This window comes from Tenrec ecaudatus, chromosome 1 (assembly GCF_050624435.1).
Source record: "Tenrec ecaudatus isolate mTenEca1 chromosome 1, mTenEca1.hap1, whole genome shotgun sequence".
Taxonomy (NCBI): domain Eukaryota; kingdom Metazoa; phylum Chordata; class Mammalia; order Afrosoricida; family Tenrecidae; genus Tenrec; species Tenrec ecaudatus.
In genome coordinates this window covers 3,127,581-3,148,264 of record NC_134530.1, presented here as the reverse complement: position 1 = coordinate 3,148,264, position 20,684 = coordinate 3,127,581, and the positions used below count along the sequence as shown (strand labels likewise).

At 44.6% G+C, this 20,684-nt stretch overlaps 1 protein-coding gene across 1 annotated transcript; it reads right to left on the bottom strand.

The window, feature by feature from the left end:
- Window positions 1–819: 819 nt before the first annotated feature.
- Window positions 820–19,194, bottom strand: LOC142443365 (uncharacterized). The gene is made up of 4 exons (XM_075544783.1): window positions 19,067–19,194; window positions 5,607–5,733; window positions 5,018–5,075; window positions 820–4,623 (listed from the first exon to the last, which is right to left on the bottom strand). The coding sequence occupies exons 1-4, from the start codon at window positions 19,187–19,189 to the stop codon at window positions 3,477–3,479; spliced, it is 1,455 nt and encodes a 484-aa protein (XP_075400898.1). The 5' UTR covers window positions 19,190–19,194; the 3' UTR covers window positions 820–3,476.
- Window positions 19,195–20,684: the final 1,490 nt, after the last annotated feature.

The window sequence follows — 20,684 nt, the reverse complement described above, 5'->3', positions numbered from 1 at the left end:
TTACACATATGGGGTTGGGCTTCCAATAGTTTTGTTGTTTCATTTTGTTCTTTGTGAGGGTTGTGGGGGGTGGCGGCAGACATGGTTTAATCCATAAGTCAGTTACAATGAATACTTATTGAATGATCAGACTCAACAGACAAGTACGTTGGAGTTTGCACCCAAACCTTGTCACAGGCACAGATCAATTTGAAAATCAAAGAATGACTGCTTTCCCATTTATCCCACGGTCTGGAAGGCGGGGGAGGTCCACAAAGGATGTTTCCTCAGTACAGCTGCGTTCACAGAAACAAAGAGTGCACAGGTTCGTCTCCTCTCCTTCAATTCTCTCAAAAAAGATCCCAAGATCACAGAAAAAGGTGGTGTCATGTGCCCACAAACCAACATTGACAGTTAAGTTTTCTCTTAGTACATGAAGAGGTTGTTTGCTAGATTTATGTTTCTTAAAATATAGTGAAATTAATTATTTTAAGAGCAGCCTAAATTATGTATTACACCACGATCAAGGTGGAAATCACTGCATTACCACAAAAGCACACCCTTGTGGGTGCATTTGTACTCAAATTTGTACCATTCATAACCTCTAGTTGTTAGATCACTCTACCTTCTCCACCGCATCATGTAAAATCAGACCATACTGCCCAAGGAGTCTTGTTTGTAGAATGTGATGACATATTTACAAAACTGAGTAATATCCATATTTAATTTTTTTGACAGTACCAAGTTCAGATGGTAGCAAGGATAATCTTCAAACCCAATAGGTTATATGATAAGCATTGTACGTTTTGGTGGGATTCTGCATAGTGAATGATTATCTCAATTTGCTTGACAATAGGGATGATATGGGTGGGAGCTAAAATAAGACGCAGATTACTTGACACGAAAATATAACATGGAAAAAAGTGGAGAAAGATTACTTTTATTCCTTAAAACATAAAGGTGCTACAATTTTTTCCTCCTCCCTAGCTAGTGCTGGAATTCTAGGCATATGCAAAAAGGAAACGGCCTTTTGGAGGCTCTGAGGGTCATGAAAAGGCAGTTTCCACCTTCCCTTATGAAACACATTACATTATTTCCTCTTCTGGGCTCTCCAGTTGTCTGACTTGTCTAGCCCTGCTACTACACAATTGCAAGTCAGTGCGTTTGAAAAATCAGAAGGTTGTTTCCTCACAGTGCTGGAAGTTAAGCTTCCAGTCAGGAGCAGGCCATGTGGATTCCTTCCTTCTCGACGGTGCTGGGTGGTCCTGGATGCTGTAGATTTTATACATGCAGGTGGCACCTATCGGCACCCATTTGTGCTTGTGCCTATGTCTATTCTGTTCTCTTTCTAACCCAGAAGTAGTTATTGTTCAGGACCTACCCTACACTGATAGGGCCTTATTGACATGAAAAATAAAGTCCTGATATAAGAAGGGTTGCATCCACATGTATAGGAGATAGGATTCCACATATATTTCTCAGGGGCACATTTACATGTTAACATTCCACCCACCAACTCCCCAAAACTCATCATTTTCTCACATGCAACCTATCACATCATCCACAAGTCTTAACCCATTCAACATCAACTCTAAATACAAAATTCCCCCTTCTGAATTTTCTAAACTAAGCATGGGTAAGAGTCTTGGCATGCTCCATCCTGGAGCAAAATTTCTCTTCCATCTGTCGGCTTGTAAAGCATCCCTGTATCCAAAGTACAATGGTGGAACAGGCACAAGGTAGATGTTCCCACTCCAAAGGGGAGCAATTGGAAGGAAGGAAAGGGTCACAGGTCCAAAGTCAGTTCCAACCCCAGCAGAACAAATTTCATTAGCTGTTGGAGCTTTAAAACAACCCGTTCTCCAGTCATATTTGGACAAGGGCGCTGCCCTCCAGAAACAGAGCATTAGCTACCTCTGTGTGTCACTTTCCAAGCCCAATGGGACAGTCATCCTGCTCCCTTGGCTTTAGGAACCCCATTTACTGGGGACAACTGAGTGGGGACACCAAAAGCACAATGCCCAGATAACACTGTTCTTCTAGCCCATTAATGTGGCAACCCCACCCTGTCAGCCCATTGTCTTGTGTGAAAGGCAGTTCTACTCTCAGAAACTGAAGTGGTGCTACTGGACATTGAAATCTAGGAAGCAGTGATTCCACCCTGAGAAACTGAGGCAGCCCTGTCTGTCACCCTGTGCTCGTACTAATTGATGAATGGTACCTGGAATGGTGTTTTCCTTTTCTTGGAGGATAACAGATATTCAAAATCAAGTTTCATCCTGCCCATAGACTTATACAAGGCTTTCCTTCATTGTGTCCTGCCTCTATCCTTTTCAGTCTAAGTTGATAGAACTTCTGATGAGGTAGTTGATTAGATCTATCAGTCACAGACTATATGTCTTTAGCAAAAGCTTGCATAGCCATGCTCTTGGTAAAAGTTCTAGAACGTGATTTCTCAGTTTATACAACAGGATATGGCAAACTTTCAGAAATGCAGGTTTCTTGTCGTATACTCTATTTTTCAGTGTATCTTTCTTCTCAAATTTTACTCTTAAGTAGTAAAGAGAAGCCACACTAGATTTTCAAAATTTTGCTTGGTAATCTCCTCAAATATTCTATTTTCCACATAACAATCAACATAATTTAGACATACTTTGCCACCTTGCAAAAAGAATCATCCTTTCTTCAGTCTCAAATAACAGATTCATCATTTACTTTTACATCCTCAACAAAAGTACATTGCCTGGTGAAAAAGCTCTTCCCATATTAACACATATATAATAGAGTAACTCCCTGACTCTCTGGTACCAAATTCTGTATTAGTTATCTAGTTCTGCAATGAAAATGACTTTAAAGAACAGAAAATTAATTTCTTATTGTTTTGGAGGCTACAAATTCAAATCAAATTTAAAAACTTTTGTACTATAGCCTGTAATCCAGGATAAAGTGTAGGCACCAGCCTTTTTAGCCTCCCTGAATCCATCCCGTAGCCCCAGGGGGTGGTATGGCCCACTCTGGGAAACACTGTTTTAGGTAGTCTTTACGTGTCCCTTCGTTCCTTGGTTTTTAAGTATTAGTCACAAGGTATGTCCATGTGTTTGTGCCAAGGACTTTGCTAAATGTAATTTCTAACAAACCCACATTGGCATAACATAATCTAAGAGAATCATCTCCTTCTCTAGATTTCATTATTAAATAGCAGGTGCCTAAATACAAAACCTACTGTCAAATTTCCAATCAAAAATAAGATAAAAAAGAAAGGGGCAAGGGTTGAAAATAACAATTTACTTCATATTATACTTTTAGAAGGGCTTTGCCTAAGGACAAATTTCTGTCAACTCTTCACTAGCAAGGATAATAAATACACTGGCAGTACTGGGAGGGGAAAGAGCTCAGACTTTCTCACTAGGAACAGAATGAATACAGTAGACAGCCAGTACCAACAGAAGTAAGAAAATCCCAACAAATACCAAAGGTTCCTTTCAGTAGCTGCTTACTTATAGTACAATTAATTCATAGGGTTTCTGTACACACTGTGTTCGCCTATGTGTATGTAATGACGTGGGCCAAATGAACGCTTTCCCACACTGCTTACATTCATAGGGTTTCTCTCCAGTGTGTGTGCTCATGTGTGTTCGTAAGGATAATGGCCATTTAAAGGTTTTCCCGCATTGTTCACATTCATAGGGTTTCTCTCCACTGTGCATTCTCGTATGCTTTAGCAAAGATGAGGACCACTTGAAGGCTTTCCCACATTCCTTACATTCATAGTGTTTCTCTCCAGTGTGCATTCTCACATGTTCTCGAAGATGTGAGATTTGACTGAAAGCTTTCCCGCACTGCTTACATTGATGGGGTTTCTCTCCAGTATGTGTAGTCATGTGTGTTCGTAAAGAGATGGGCCATTTGAAGGTTTTCCCGCATTGGCTGCATTCATACGGTGTCTCTCCAGTGTGCACTCTCACATGCCTTTGGAAGGATATGGCCCAACTGAAGGTTTTCCCACATTGCTCGCATTCATAGGGTTTCTCTCCACACTGTGTTCTCCTATGTGTGCATAATGACGTGGGCCAAATGAACGCTTTCCCACACTGCTTACATTCATAAGGTTTCTCTCCAGTGTGTGTGCTCATGTGTGTTCGTAGGGATAAGGACCATTTGAAGGTTTTCCCACATTGCTTACATTCATAAGGTTTCTCACCAGTGTGTGTACTCATATGTGTCTGTAAGGATAAAGGCCACTTAAAGGCTTTTCCACATTCCTTACATTCATAGGGTTTCTCTTTACTATGGGTCTTTTCATGCCTTCGATAAGAATGGAGATAACTGAAAGCTTTCCCACATAATTGGCAAGCATAAGGTTTTTCCCCACTGTGACTTCGCATATGTGTTCTCAGGTAGGATGGGCAACTAAAGGCCTTCCCACATTCCTGACACTGATGTGGTTTATGTCCAGTATGAACTCTGGTTTGCACCTTTCTAAGAGAGGAACGATGCAGGAAGGTATTTCCACACTCACTGCTATCATATAGATTCAGTCCAGCAGGTGTGCTCTTGTACAGACTAAGATTTGGAATCTGGTAAGAGGTTGCTCCACATTGATTACGTTCAGTGCTTTCAGAGAGTCTCTCAACCATATGATTTCTGTTAAAAATGAGAACAATTTCATTAATAGTATACAATGACTTTTAACATTTATTGATAAGCACTAAGATGACAGTTTTACAGTTTTCAGTGACGGTTTCAGGCTCTGAATGGTATACAAGGGGAATGTGTCTGGAATCTCTGAAGAAGGTTGGACCACAGCCATTATTAAAACAATACGTCTTAAATGTGGGTTTTAGTAACTGCTCCCAGATGAATTATATTTTAGATACTCAGTGTCTAAGTCACATGTAATGAAAACTTTCTCGTGAAAATTTATCACACATAGATAAAGCTAGGATAAGGTTGAGATTTTGTTTATCTGCTTTTAAAATTTCATGACAAATTAAGGTTCTCTCCTGGGACACTGCTTTCCCCTACGAGTGCAACTCACCTCACGGTCCTCCCATGGTTGTGGTGACCTTCGATGCTCAGGTCTTCTGAACTTTTCCCTAAAATGGGAGCATAAGAATAATCCCTTATGAACACTGGTACTCTATGTTGCTTCAGTATGTTTTGCCCCAGAAATACCCTGGCCCACTAACCTTACACGGAGTCTCATCGTCTGAAATCAAAAAGTGTAAAAATCTTACAAAGAAAAGCAAAACTGTGTCAAAGATTTTAAGAAATTTCTGTGTTTAAAGAAGTTATCGATGACAGATCAAAATGGAAAATAGACACAAGAAAATTCCTTCAAAGTTTCCAAAAACAAATTTTTCTAGGGCTGTGAAACCTAAATGCACACTGATGATAGCAAAGGAATTTCAAGTCTTTTAACCAAGACAAAAGGAAAAACTCCGTTTAATGCGTAGATTCTCATAGTCATGGAGAAATCATTGGACTCCAGCTCTAAAACATGGTGACCATGTCAACCCCTTTACCAGTGCATTTCCCCTTCCAAATTACAAATCTTGGAACGCACTAAATGAACAAGAAATATTTGCTATAGCAATAGTGAAGTGAAAGAGTAATGCCATTCTTACCTACTGATGCCAAGTTTCTAAAGGTTTCCAGCATCACATCTCTATAGAGCTTCCTTTGAGCAGGATCCAACAAAGCCCATTCTTCCACAGTGAACTCCACAGCCACATCCTCAAACATCACAGACTCCTAAAACACATGGTATTAAGTGTGCTGGAGGATGGGTGAAACTGAGAGAACTGGGTACTGAAGTAATTCCACAGGCAGTTCAAACAAAAATATGGGGTCTCCTAACATCTGACATATTACCCAGTCATCAGAACAATCATTCTATGTCTACACCAACTGTGGTAGTTAGGGAATCTGTTATCAATTTGAGACTTAGGAGTGAAGGGGTGGAGTTTAGCCTGTCGATCCAGTTGCAGCTTGATGACCTCATTTGGAGGAGCAAAGGACATAAATAGTTCGCTGGAGGCAGGACAGACTCCTTACAAGACATTCCTACAGACAAGACACAGGGAGCTATGCTAGAGCAAAGGAGCCACATGGAGACCCTGCCACGCTGAGATGCTTCCACTGCCACTGGATCCGCAAGGCTTTCCGCCTACTGGCCTATAATCTTCCTGCATTTGGCATCATTGCATGCGTTGCATGAGTCTGAAGAGGAATTTATACATTGGTATCAGACATATGGGCTAATATCGGACTTGTAGACTTGATCTGGACTGGGATGTTTTCTCAATATTCAATTGCGCTTGTATACAAAGCTTTTTCTTATACACATATGAATGTCTCTGGATTTGTTTCTCTAGTCATTCTAGACTAACGCATCCACTAACTGATGGGTGAAGCAGCACCACTAACACATGGAACCTGCCTTTACATTTTTATAGAGACTTACTTTAGGTCTCTTTTATCAGAAGGGTCCAGAGCATACACAAATGAAGCAACTCTCTCATTTTGAGATCACAAGTACCTTGTGCCAAGACTTTTAGCTCTTCCCCTTGTGTTGTTAGTTGTGCTACTATAACAGAAATACCACAAATGGGTAGCTTTAACAAGGGACTACTTATTAAAATCTATAGAATGATGCAATATTTCAATAAAGAAAAATAAATCCAGTTCAGTGGTAGGCAAAAGACATAACACTCAAGTGGCTAACAAACACATGAAAAAAAGGTTCCTGATCACTAGTCATCCGTGAAATGCCCAAATCAAAACAACAGAGATAACACCTTATACCTCCTATGATGATAAGGATGTTGTCTGGGGCCATCCAGCTGGCTATGACCCATAGGAATCTTATGCATGACAGAAGGAAACACTGCCCAGCCCTGGGCCGTCCTCACGGTGTTCCCATGCCTGAGCCCTTTGATGCAGTCCATCTTGTCGCTGGCCTTCCTCTTTGCACCACCCCTCCACTTTACCAAACATCACGTCCTTCTCCAGGGGCTGGTCTCTCCTGACAACACGTCCAAAGTATGTAAGATGAAGTCTCCAAGAAGCACATCTTTGCCTCCAAGAAGCACTCTGGCCTCACTTCTTCCAATAAAGATTGGTTTGTCCTTTTGGCAGTCCATGGAACTTTCAATATTCTCCAGCACCACAGTTCAAATGTAACACTTCTTCTACCATCTTCCTTCTGTACATTTGTTGCCATCATCATTCTCAAAACATTTGCTTTCTACTTGAGCCCTTGGTATCAGCTCATTTCCCCCTCCCTTCCCACTTCCTCCTCCCTCATGAACCCTTGATGATTTATAAATTATTATTGTTTTGTCCTATCTTACACTGTCCACTCTCTTCACCCACTTTCTGTTGTCTGTCCCCCAGAGAGGAGGTTATATGTAGATCCTTGTATTATTCAGTGTCCAACTTTAACATGCTTATGATGCAATGGAGAATACCATAGGTTAGGTCAGGTGCACCTTAGTCTGCAGAGTAACATCCTTGTTCTTCAATACTCTAGAGAGTCCTTGTGCAGCAGATTTACCTAAATATAACATATCTTTTTATTTCTTCACTTCCATGAGCATTGATTGTGGCTCCAAGTAAGGCAAAATCTTTGACAATTTCAACCTTTTCTTCATTTATCACAATGTTACCTATTGGTCCAATGTGAGGATTTTGGCCTTATATTGAGTGATAATCCACACTGAAGGCTACAATCCTTAATCACCATCACCAAGTGCTTCAAGTCCTCCTCACTTTCAGCATGCAAGGTTGTGTCATCTGTATACCACAGGTTATTAATATGCTTTCCACCAATCGTGATACACACTCTTCTTCACATTAATAAGTACAGTGGAGCGGCTTCCAACTATTTACAAGTCTCTTTCCCCTGCAACCCCTCCCTTCTTCCTGAGTGCTAGAGGGTCCCTGTGTGCATAAAAGGCTACGTTGCCCCACCTCATTCACACTTCCCAATCAGAAAGATGCAGGGGACCCTTCCAAACTTAATGATTAATGACTGTCCCAAAAGGTATATTAGGACATGGTTTTTTTGTCTCGCTCTCATCCCTCTTCTGCCCTTTCTGCATCCTACGGCCGATCTCTGACCTAGCTGTGTCTTCTCTCTGCTACCCCTTTCTGCTGTCTGCCCCTCTGCAGTTTCTGTCTCCTCCGTGCTCTCTAGACTGGTTGACTCTCTGGCTTTAGCCTAAGCTGCAGCTCTAACCTCCCTCCATGAGGTTACTCTAATTCTCTTACACCCTGCTCCCTTTGATCTCCCTGTAGTTTGAATATATCCCTGTAGGTCCCATTTCCAAAAACAATGCCAATAAACAACACTCGTGTTCCATTCTCACCTCCAGTTCTTTCACTTATATTCCAGCTTTTCTGATGATTTTCTCAGCATGTAGATTGAACAACTATGGTGAGAGGATACAAGCCTGATGCACACCTTTCCTGACTGTAAACCATGCAATATCCCCTTATTCTGTTCTCACACCATCTCTTGATGCATGTACAAGTTCTGAGTGAGCACAATGAAGTGTTCTGGAATTCCCATTCATCTCAAGGTCATCCACACAGTCAAATGCCTGGGCATAGTCAATGAAACGCAAGTTAACATCTTTCTGGTATTCTCTGTATGGTAGTTACCTATCTGTTGTCAATTTGACACTTAAGAGTGAAGGGGTGGACTTTAGCCTGTCTATCAGGTCGCAGCTTGATGATTTGGAGCTCTTCAAGCTCATTTTGAGGCACCAAGGAAATAAATAGCTCGCTGGAGGTGAGACACATGCTCATTTGCTGGGAGACATTCCTGAGACAAGCCACATGGAGCTATGTTGATGCAGCCAGAGCCCTGGGAACTGTAGAAGCCACGTGAAGACTCCTTCCAGGGCTGAGATGCTTCTACCGCCACCGGATCTACAAGTTTACACCCACTGGCCGGTGATCTTGCTGCATCATTGGCATTGTTGCATGACTGCGTGAGTCTAAAGAGAAATTTAGGGACCAGTATTGGACATATGGGCTAATATTGGAGTTAAGGACTTGATCTGGACTAGACTGGAATATTTTCTTAATGCACAATTACTCTTTATATAAAGCTCTTTCCTGTACACATGAGTGTCCAGGAATTTGCTTCTCTAGACTACCCAGACTAACACACTCTGCTTTGAGCCAAGATCCCTCTGATAACTTCCAATTTTACTAGATTCATAATTTGTACATTCCAAGTTCCAACCATTAGCAGATTGAAGACTATGATAGAATTCTTTAATTGCTTCATCACCAGCTTTTGTGGTTAGCGCATAAATTTGAATAATAGTTGTATTTATTGGATATCCTTGAAAGTAGATAGGTGTAAATCTGTCAAGACAGCACTGTACTCAGCAGTTTACAATGTCCTTTTTGATAATGAATGCCACACCAGTCCTCTTGATTGCTATTCCCAGCATAGTAAATCAAATGATTTTCTGATTCAAAACGGCCAATACCAGTCTCTTTCAGCTCACAAATACCTAGGATATTGGTCTTTATTCATTCCACTTAATTTTTGATGACTTCCCACTTTCCTAGATTCATACTTTGCACACTTTCCAAGATCTGATCATTTGCCGCTGTTTCCCCTTTCTCAGGTTGTGCCCCATCGGCAAATGAAGATCCCAAAGGCTCCGCTCCCACAGGCTTCACCGGACTCCCGTCATGGTTGACTCCGCTCTATGAAAGCAGCTCTTCCTCGGCCACATTCCGAGTGCCCATCCTCAATGTTCTGCTTCCATTTCGTAGGCCTCAGGATCTGACAACGCTGCAAAGCTATGCAGGTTTTCAGTGACTCCTTCCACTGAAGTGGGAAGCCCAGTCCTTCTTTGTTATCTGTTCTTAGTCTGGAAGCTCCACCGAAACCTGTTCACTTTAGGCGATCCTGCTGGCATTTGAAATACCACTGACATAGCTTCCAGCAACACAGAAGCCACCACAGTACAACACACTGACAGATAAGCGGTGAATGGAATACTATGCATCCCTACAACTACAGCATTGAAACCACGAAACACTTCATAACATGGGTCACCCAGAAACCATGATGCTAGGTGAAGTGTTCTTAATTGGACACTTTGGACATAGTTTCTACCCAGCCCTTGGTGACCGAGGCCACAGGCTGTAGACAACTGGGACTTTAGACTCTGTGCTTTCCAGGTGCACAACACTTTTCACAGGCCACCCTGTAAGGATCTGATTTGGAAACTTGACTTTACCTCTGACCCACCTGTGACAGGTTAAGGAACTGAAATACTCCCTTCAACTTAAGGCTGAAGTGCCGATTGTGAGACGTCACTATCCCAAGGTCATTGGATTGACTTCGGTTCGCATCTCTTCCTTTGAGGTGGCCCCATGTAGGGCAGCCTGGGACTGTCACATGCTTACTATCTTCATGCTCCCTTGGCTTTTTTATGACGTGTCTAACAGGCATGGTTTTGCCTTTGTACATGAGTGTTATTAAAAGTTGTTCCCTGTCCCCAGCCCTCACTGTTTGTGTAACTAGTCACGTAAGTGTTGAAACTGTACAAGTCAACAATTCACACAGTGTGGTCTAGAAAGCTGGCCTATTAGACGTATAATTTCCTTTTATTTTTATAATTTCCTTTTATTAGCAATGTTCTAAATTATATACCACTGGGTAAACTACTGATACTATCAGAAGTACCTTAAGCCCCATGGAGATGATTTTTAATGTTCCCCAATAAAATGACAATGCTGTCTCTAAATTGGACCAAGGACATATGTAAACCAGAGATATATGAATGGACTTTGGGCTCATATTTAATCCTAGTCCTAATCTAAGAACAATTAGTTCTTATGACATGGCCCTACTCAATATATGCCCTCATAGAAAGCTCACTCAAAATATGTGTTCTGTAGAAAAGTATGGTGAAGAGGTCAGATGGTGCCTTGCTATCAGAAAGAATGCCTGGGTCTTAAAGGCTTGTCTCAAAACAGCCACGTAAGTGAAGCAGCAACTTAAATCTACACAGAAGCAGCTCACTAAGCTGTGTGATCCAAGGATTCTAAATAAAATCCAAATTCTGAACACCCAGTTTGCTAAAGACTATGGATAACAGAAACTCAACATCCAAGTGCAGGACCCCCATGAGGATTAAGCCTCTGATCATAGTCGAGACACGAATAGCCTACTATCAGATGGAAAACGCTGTAAATTCAATTATGGCTGATGCCGTTCAGTTAAAATGTAACTTTGTTATCTGATCTCCTTTTTGACCCATTTTGAATTTGTTCTAGTTTTAAATATTTTCAGCTTACTTTTCAATTTGGAAAGAAGGCTTTCTCTTTTATCACTGTTGTTGTCTTTTTCTGTCTAATTTTGTTTTGTATGTTTTTCTGCAGATGAAATCCAGGATACGTAAATCCACAGCGTAAGTAACCTGATTAATAATTACCTAGGCACACAGCAGAGGAGGTTGGGGAAACACGAGCCTAACAGCAGTGAGTGAAAGGAAACATTAAAGCGGACTGTGTGGTGACTTGCCCAACTCACTGCTGCGGGAATTCAGTGCAACCCATGGAACTCCAGTGGGAGGGGATAAAAAATTGCACTCACTGAATTGTATCTTTTAAAACTGCTAAACTCATAGATGTCGTGGTAAATGTCCACAGTCATCTCTCAGTGTGTTGCACTGCGGCAGCTATGCCACTGGGATTTCAGATACCAGCAGTGAACAGTTCCCAGCAGTGCTTCCAACTTAAGATGGACTAGGATGGAGGACCTGGCGATCTATTTCTGGGGGGGAAACACTGGCCTGCGAAAACCTTATGAATTCCAGTGGAACATTAACAGATCAAGTCCTGCAAGGCACTTCAAATATGACTGGGGAAGAGGTGTCTCCACAAAGTAGTCTATTTTAACAGCCTGGATGGAGTAAGGTTTTGAAGACCTTCATTTGTTGGCGTGGCACCACTAAAAATGAGAGTGGCTGCAAATATCCGTGAGTGGGGCCACTTCCCACTCACAGTGTCCCTGTGCACACCAGAGGGAAACACCGCTCGGCCCTGTGCCACCCTCCCAATCACTGTTGTGCTTGAGCCCACTGTGCGGCTACTGTGTCAGTCCTCCTCCTCGATGGCCTTCCTCTTCTCGCCGATCCTCCACTTTACCAAGCACGAGGTCCTTTCCCAAGGATAGGGCTCTTCTAATAACGGAGTGTAGAATGGAAGAAATGGGAATCTAGGAAAATTGGAAGCTGAAATGGAATGCTTGAAGATTGATAGCCTAGGTATTAGTGAGCTGAAATGGATTGGAAAATCATAGTCTAATTAGAATGTATATGAATTGTTAGATACAAAACTATGATCTACCCTGAAAACCTTCATCTAATTCAAAATACAGTTTTTTGCTTGTTTTAATCAGACGGTCTACTATGCGAGGAATCACAAATTGAAAAGGAACAGAGCTGCGTTATTGTCAGAAAGAACATTTCAAGATGTAACCTGAAGGACAGTGCTGTGACGGCGTGAATACCCACGCACCTACATGGAGGTCCAGCTAATAAAAGTATTAGGCAAATTTACACACTAGTCACTAATGCCCAAGATGTAGGCGTGGAAGATTTTTTTTACCAACTCCTGCATTCTGAAATTTATCGAACATGCACTCAAAGCGCATTCATAAGTGCTGGTGATTGGAACGCAAAGGTTATAAAAGAAGATGGACCGATAAGTTAGTTAAAGTTTATTGTGCTAACCTGGCTGATAAATACATGTGGGGTTAATTGAAGGGCGGAGAGATAAATGACTCAGTGAGCCTTGCTTTTCGAGTTCTTGGGTCTCTTGCTTTGTGATGGTCAGATCAAGGTGCAGCTGCCTTAGCCAGTTCCCTGCTTCAGCTGGCAAGGCTCACTTCCTGCAAGACATCCCCAAGGTGAAGCCGCATGGACCTACCCCGATGCAGCCCTGGGTGCTGGAGTAGCTGTATGGAGAACCCTGCCAGCTCTGAGAAGCTTACACATTCACTGATTTGGCTTTCCTCCTGCTGTCAACGTCATAGAGTGTGTTTTGTGAGATGGAGGACTTTGTGGATTGGTGTCGGGCACATGGGTTAATGTTGAACTTGTGGGCTTGGGCAGCACTGGGTTGGGATGTTTTCTTGATGTGCACTCAACCTTTATATAAAACTCTCTCTTATACACGAGTTTCTGTGGATTTGTTTCTCTTAAGAACCCAGACTAATACAACAGATATTACTGGTGATAGAAACAAAGATGGAAATCAAATGATAGACTTCTGCAAGACCAATGATTTATTTATTGAAAGTATGCTTTCCAACAACACAAGCAGCAGCTGTAGATACACACGTGGATCTCCAGGGTGGAATACATAGGAATCAAATCAACTACATCTGTGGAAAGATGATGGAAAAGCTCAGTCCAGACAGAACAAAGCCAGGGGCTGACTTTGCAAGAGACCAGTCACTGCTCATGTGCAAGTGCAGATTGAAGTGGACAAACATTAAAACAAGTAGACAACAATCTGAGTATGACCTTGAGTATATTGTACCTTGATTTCAAAAACAGGTTTGATGTGTGCAACGCTGTTGACCAAACAGCAGAGGAGTTGTGAGATGAACACGAAGAACACTATACATGAAGAAAGAGGAAGATCATTTTAAAACGAGAAAGCAAGAGAAGACCAAAGTGGATGTAGAAGAGACTCGGAAACTTGTCTTGAACAAGAGAATGGAAGAAACGATGGAGTAGAAGCAGAACAGAAGATTTAAAGGGCAGCTTGGCAGACAAAGTGCAGCATTCTAATGAATTGTGCAAAGACCGGGGGTTGCAAAAACCTAATGGAAAGAGCACAGACTTTCTCATGTTGACAGGATTGAAGAAAAAGGCCAAGCATCGAGTTGCACTATTGAAAGATTCTATGGGTAGACTACTGAATGGTGTGGGAAGCATTTTTTTAAAAAAAGGAAAGAAAGAATAAACAAAATCACTATACCAAAAAGAATGGTCAACCATTTCAGATGTTACTATATGATCATGAACCGATGGTGCCGAAGGAAGAAGTTCAAGCTATACTTTTGATACTTTTACCAGGGTCACAGATCCTGTGCGGGATACAGAAAGATTTTCCCCAGGTTTGTGTGCTGCTTGGAGCACATGGCGGGCCGTCATCTACTTAGAAGTATTCTCGACTCACTCACTCATTCTCACTCTCTCACTAACTCACTCACTCACTTACTCATTCACTCACTCACTCTCACTCAATATCTCACTCACTCTCACTAAAAAAAAAGAAAAGAGAAAATAGAAGTATTCTCCCTGAGGACAGTCAGCCATATAGAGCAGCCCCTTTGGGGGTTGAATGACCCTTTCACAGGGGTCACCTAAGACCATTGGAAAACACATTTCAGATAGTCTTAGGAACTGAGACCCCGCTCCTCTATCCGTCTCCAGGTGGGTCTGCACACATGCAGACCTGGCGTGAAGACTTACTCATGTTATACCATGCTTCAAGACAAAATTTCATTTATTTGTAATTAGAAATAAATCCTTCACAATATATAATTACATATTGTTTTTGTGATGAATCACTATGCTTTAATGATGTTCGATTTGTAACTATGAAAATACATCCTGCATATCAGATATTTCTATTACAATTGATAACAGTAGCAAAATGACAGTTATGAAATAGCAATGAAAGTAATTTTATGGTAGGGGGTCACCACCACATGGGGAACTGTATTAAAGGGAAGGTTGAGAACCACTGATATACAGCAATCAGATCCTACTGTCTGTCCCACCATAAGTGAGGCTGACTCCCTGCTGATAAGGATGCCAGAAGAACCAACAAATTTGTCCAGGAAAATGAACAATGAGAATTCTCTTTAGAAGTAAGGATGGCAAGACTTCATCTCATGTGCCCTAGACAGGTTATCAGGAGGAACCGTGTAGAAGACCAGCAGGCTTGGAATAGAGTCAGCGAGAAGAACCCCGTGAACTGGAATGGCACAGAGAACGCAATAATGGGCTCAAAGGTCCCAACAGTGGTGAGGATGGTGCAGGACCGGGCAGCGTTTCATTCTGCTGTACACAGGGCACCGAACGACGAGCACACGTTACCCTTACTTATCACCTTATTTTCCTAATGTCAACAAAAAGAAATCCTGTCCAGACAAATGTTTGTAAGCACCGTGTCTCGTCAGCTGTCAAAAAAAAAAGGAAACAACCTTGATGTCCGATGAGTAAATGGAGAAAAATAATTAACCCAAGCCCTTCTTAGCTGTCCTCTGAAAGCTAGATAGCAAGATAGAGGGTGATTCCTCTCCATGCCTACGGGTCCCCTACAGGAAGTTGGAAGCTGATAAAGGCTAAAGGGTATGCACCAATTGAGACCCCGAGCCAGGGGGAGGGATGGGGGCGGCACACCCAGGTGGGCTTAATTCAGCTAATAGGGTCAACCGGTACCGTCGACCACGCCTCCCAGCCACAGGCCCAAAAAGGCTGGAACCTGGAGACCACGGCCCTCTTTTCCAGCTGCTCCCCCACCTTCCGCTTGGCCAGGCCATGGTCTCTCTCTCTCTCTGGCCTGAAGCCGCCACGTGTGGGTGTGCAGTGCCATGAGGGACCTGTGTTCAGTTACTGTAACACCTGAAACTTCTTTATAAAATCCACTTGGATCAAAACTAGGCTTTGGCATGAATTTCTTCTTGTGGGAAGCTAACAAGGTATTTCCCACCCAAGGAATCTAATAATAGCTAAGGTAGGCAGGCAATTCCTTTTGGACTAGCAGAAGACAGGCAGACTTACCAAAGCTGATCTACAAAATGAAAATCCTGAAAACACAGGCACACCCACCTCACGTCTTGACAAAAATTCTCTGTGGATCCCGAATTCTCGTCTTAACCACATCTTCTCTCCGCCCACTAAATTTTTTCTCCCCACAAAAAGAAAGAATCTTACACATGCAACCAACAGCAGATTCCCCACGGCTCATGGAAACAGTTCTGGGGCAGCAGCAGTACATGAGACGTTAAAGGAAAGGCCCAAAGGGAGAAGCAGTGCAGATAAGCAGGCTGCTTCACCCACATTCAGGCTAAGCACGGTCCTGACTCTTGGTCCATCCATCCACTCCGTGAGGGCGGATGAGTCCCAGTGATGGATGGGGGAACTGGCACTTTCCACAGGCCCTGCTCTCTCCCCCACGTCAGCTTAGGAATCTGAAACACAACTGAAATCTATGTATGTAGATTCATACATTTCTCCAGGAGCAGAACCTAACCGTCTTCCCTGCCTGTGCCCGTCACAACCTTCAAAACGCACACTGCTACACTCTCGCGTCATCAAATCTGCAGGTGCACAAGTGGAGTCGGCATCAGCTCCAAGGCAGTGAGTCCCAGTTTGGAGTTCTGGTCTGGAAACAGTCCCAAGACAATGAGTGACAGACAACCTGGGAAAGGACATTGTCCCGGAGGGCATCCGCCTGAGACCACCCTGTCTCCCACGGTTCTCCTGGAACCGCACTCTGCACAAAAGGCTCCTGTGGTTGTGCTGCGTGGTCACCCGCAGGTGGCAGCAAGCTCCCTTGGAAACACCAACCTCATGCCTCTTCCTCAGCAGCTTCTGAACTGGCACTGGCCCTTCCCTGGCAGCCTTAAAGATGCTAACTGCAAGGTCGGCAGTTCAAAGTCACCGGGCCCAGGAGAAAGATGAGGCTGGCTGCTCCGTAAAGATCTCCAGCCCCGGAACCCCGGGGGGCTGTTGTACTGTGTCCTGTGGACGTGTCATCAAGATTGTTCACTTGCTGTGGACCACCACTAACATTTCAAATGAGATCACCACTGACATCGCAAAACTCTGCTGTGTGGCGAGTCGAGCAAAATCACGCAGGGTTTCTGTATATAAATGCTGCTGCTGTCAGGTGCCATCGAGTCGGCTCCAAGCCACGGCCACCCTATGCACAAGAGAGCAAAACACTGCACAGTCCCGCACCGCCGTCCTCACAAATATTAGCAATAAAACCCAAGGCACCTCTTAGCATTCGTGGAGGAAACGTGCAAATTCTCTTCCAGAGAAGACAGGTGTGATTGCGATAGGAAATATTTTGTAATAATCCTACTTCAACCTTTGCAGGTTGTTACAAATCTCCTCTCAGTGGCTTTCACATGAATCTGAAGGCCAGATCAAAGGCAATGCAACAAAATTAGCCACGCCTGCCATGCCCACGCCCACCCTGACAAAGATGCTTCAGTGAATCTCTGTAACTCAGCAGTCTCTCTACCGGACCTTCTTTGCAAAACCCCAAAAGCCAAACTTCCTGCCATTAAGTGGATTCTGACTCACAGCAACTGTAGGTCAAGGTAGAACTGCCTAATTAATGGGTCCCCGAGACTGTAACTTTTGTACAGCAGCCTTGTCTGTTTCCCATGAATGACTGGTGGTTTTGAACTGCTGACCTTATGGTTAGCAGCCCAATGTGTAACTACGCCACCAGGGCTCCTTATTCTTTGTAGAAAGGGATTCCTGTTTCTGCAGACACTTCTCATATTCTTTTCCAGTCGCATTCTCTCAAAGTTAAGTCCTGGGGAGCCCGTTTGATAGCACAGAAAAGACGAACTTGAGAAACTTACTGGACATACTTTGGGGAAGAATAAAGGATTTTTAACAAGTAGAAAGATTGGAACATTGCAACTTCTTTTTCTTAAAATTCGCCTTGTGGGGTTCTTTAGAAATATTTTCTCCTTCAGGCTCTTTTAATGTAGATTTTTTTAAAGTAGAAATTTTTACTGAGAAACCGAGGCTATACTGGACAAATAAAGGAGCCCTGGTGGCACAGTGGGTCACACATTGGGCTGCGACCCACAAGACCAGCAGTTTGAACCCACCAGCTGCTCTGTGGGAGAAAGACGAGGCTCTGGAACCAGTTCAGATGTAGAGCCTCAGAAATCCACGGGGGAAGGGGGAGTTGTGATTTATCCTAGCGGGTTATGCGTCAGGGTCCACTGGATGGCAGTGAATTTTGGAGAATGGATGAACGAATGGTTTTAGATGGCATACCCAGAGACTGGCAGAACTGAACTGGGACACAGGCAGGTCCCCACACGGGACACTCGCTCTCAGCCTGTACTCTGGGCCATTCTGTTCAGAGCTACCCTGGACACCAAGGTTCCACTGTGTCCACCCTGTAGCCATCATGCACGCTGCTTTTCATAGTACCATCATCACCTCCGTGGGGTGATTTTGGGGGTCTTTGACTTGTTTTAGGGGCTCTGGTGGCATCGTAGTAGCATTAGGCTGCTCACCCCACTCAGTGTTTGGAACTCACCAGCTGCTCTAAGGGAAAAACATAAGGCTCCCCGGGAGAAAGATATGGCTGTCTTCTCCCTGAAAGATTGCAAGGAATCGTGGCTGCGGTCCAAACTGCGTCCTCCAGACAGAATGGAAGCTGGGCATGAAGGAATCAAATGGCCGGAGGGCCAAGGGGTGCCTTTCCCCTGAAGGTTTCATCTGGAGCTGATGGTATTGGCTGGACTCTTCCACTAGCAAAAGGTCAGCCTCTCGCACAAGGACAGAAAATCAATCATGTAAAAGTAACTATCCATTGCTTTGTGTTGAAACTGAGATAAAGCCCTACGGCTTCCTCAAAAATAGTTGTTGAGGACAGGGCGCTGTGACATGCAGGAGGGGAGGCAGACTTGGGGAACGTGAGGAGTGGGGCTGAAATTGGGGCGATTTCATGCCAGCCCTAAAAAGAGACAGAACGGGGTACTGGGTCGTGGGTTTGGGGAGTTGGTCCCATACATCTCGAAGTCTTAGGGGAAACCGGATCGCCTGGGGACCCCCACAGCCATCCAGATGGGGTCACCACACCTGTAAACGCGGATCCTGAGAGCACCTCCCACCCAGGACCCTTCGCCCGCAGGGGGTCCCTGAGCTGGGATGGATCCGGCCCTGCGAGCAGGACGCGCAGACTCGGGTCCTGGGACCCGGTACCGGGGCTGCACACAGGGCCGGTTCCCAGCAGTTCCCGCCCGTCGCCCCTGCCCAGCGCTCACCATCTCTGGCGCCGCTTCGCGGGGCGCTGGGCGTCCTGTCAGCTCAGCAGAGAAGGAGGAGAGGGAACGCGGGCGGGGGGCGCCGCAGACGCGGGTGCGCAGCGACCCGCCCGAGGACGTCATCCGCGTGCGATCGATTGCAATGCGTCGCCCCGCCCCGGCGCCTGCGATTGGACGGTTAGGACCGCACCGCCTTCGGAGCCCCTGATTGGACCGCTCCTACGGCCCCCTGATTGGACCGCCCCTGCGGTCCCCTGATTGGACCGCCCTTGCGGCCCCCTGATTGGACCGCCCCTGGGCCTATTTCCCCGCCCCTGCCCAGACCGTTCTCCACCTGGCCGCCTTCGAAACCCGGGTTGAGACGCTAAAGGCTTCATTTATAGTCTCCGCCCCTAAACTCCTCATTGTTCCCAAGTGCTGTCAGTCAGTTCCAACTCCCACTACCCGGCGCTGCCCCATCCTCGCAATTATTCCTACGCCTGAGCCTTTTGTTGCAGCCGCCCGCCCGCCGCGTCCGTCCATCTCCTTGACGGCCGTCCTCCAGCCCCTCTCCTTTACCGAGCAGGGCGTCCTTCTCCAGGGACTGGTCTCTCCTGACAACACGTCCGAAGCACCTAAGGGGCATTCTAGCCATACTTCTTGCAGTACAGATCGGTTTGTCCTTTTGCCTGTCCATGGCACTCTAAATTTGCTTCGCCAGCGCCACCTTTCAAATGCATCGATTGCTCACCTACACTAACACCCTTGCTCTCCAACACCTTACACAGGTTTGTGTGTGTGTGTGTGTCAGGTTTGCCCAACGCAGTCCGTCCTCTGACTTGTTGACTGCTGCGAGTATTGATCGTGGGTTGAAGAAAAATGAAACCCTTGACAACTTCGATCTTTTCTCTATCATGATGTCGTCTATTGGTCCACTTATGTGGACGTTGGTTTTCTTTACACTGAGTTGCAATCCATACGGATAGCTGCAGTCTGATATTCATCAGCAAGGGCTCAAGTTTTTCTCCCTTTCGGCAAGCAAGGTGGTGCCAGCTGGATATCACAGGTGGTTCGTGAGCCTTTCTCCACGCCTGTGCCAGGCACATTCTTCTTCAGACAGGCTAACGTCTCAGATTATTTGCTCATCACACAGACTGAGTAAGTATACTGAGAAGACACAGCCCTATTCACCATGGGTGGTCCTGTTGGTATTTGAAATAATGGTGGTGTCGCTTCCAGCATCACAGTAGCACATAAACCACTACAGTGCCACAAATTGACAGAACAATTGGACGGTCCTAATAGACCTGATTGGTCTTTGTTTAATACCACACCCCATTACCCTAGGGGCAGGCAAAGTGGATTTTGATGAGTGGGTGTTCTTTACAGCCCCACCCCTCCCGCCTCTGGGACTTGTTTGACCGCAGGCTCCCCGGTCATCTTCCCTTGTTTCTATCCAAATACTTGAACTGGGCAGTAAGATCCTGAGCCCAGGAAATCTTGTCCACCCACAAGAAACTAGATGTGTTCATTTCCATTCTGAGCTGTATATTTTAAACAGGAAGGAGATGTATCTTCGATCCCTGTTTTAGTGTGTGCCCTGACAATGTGAAAGACAGAGGCTATGTACGATCAAGAG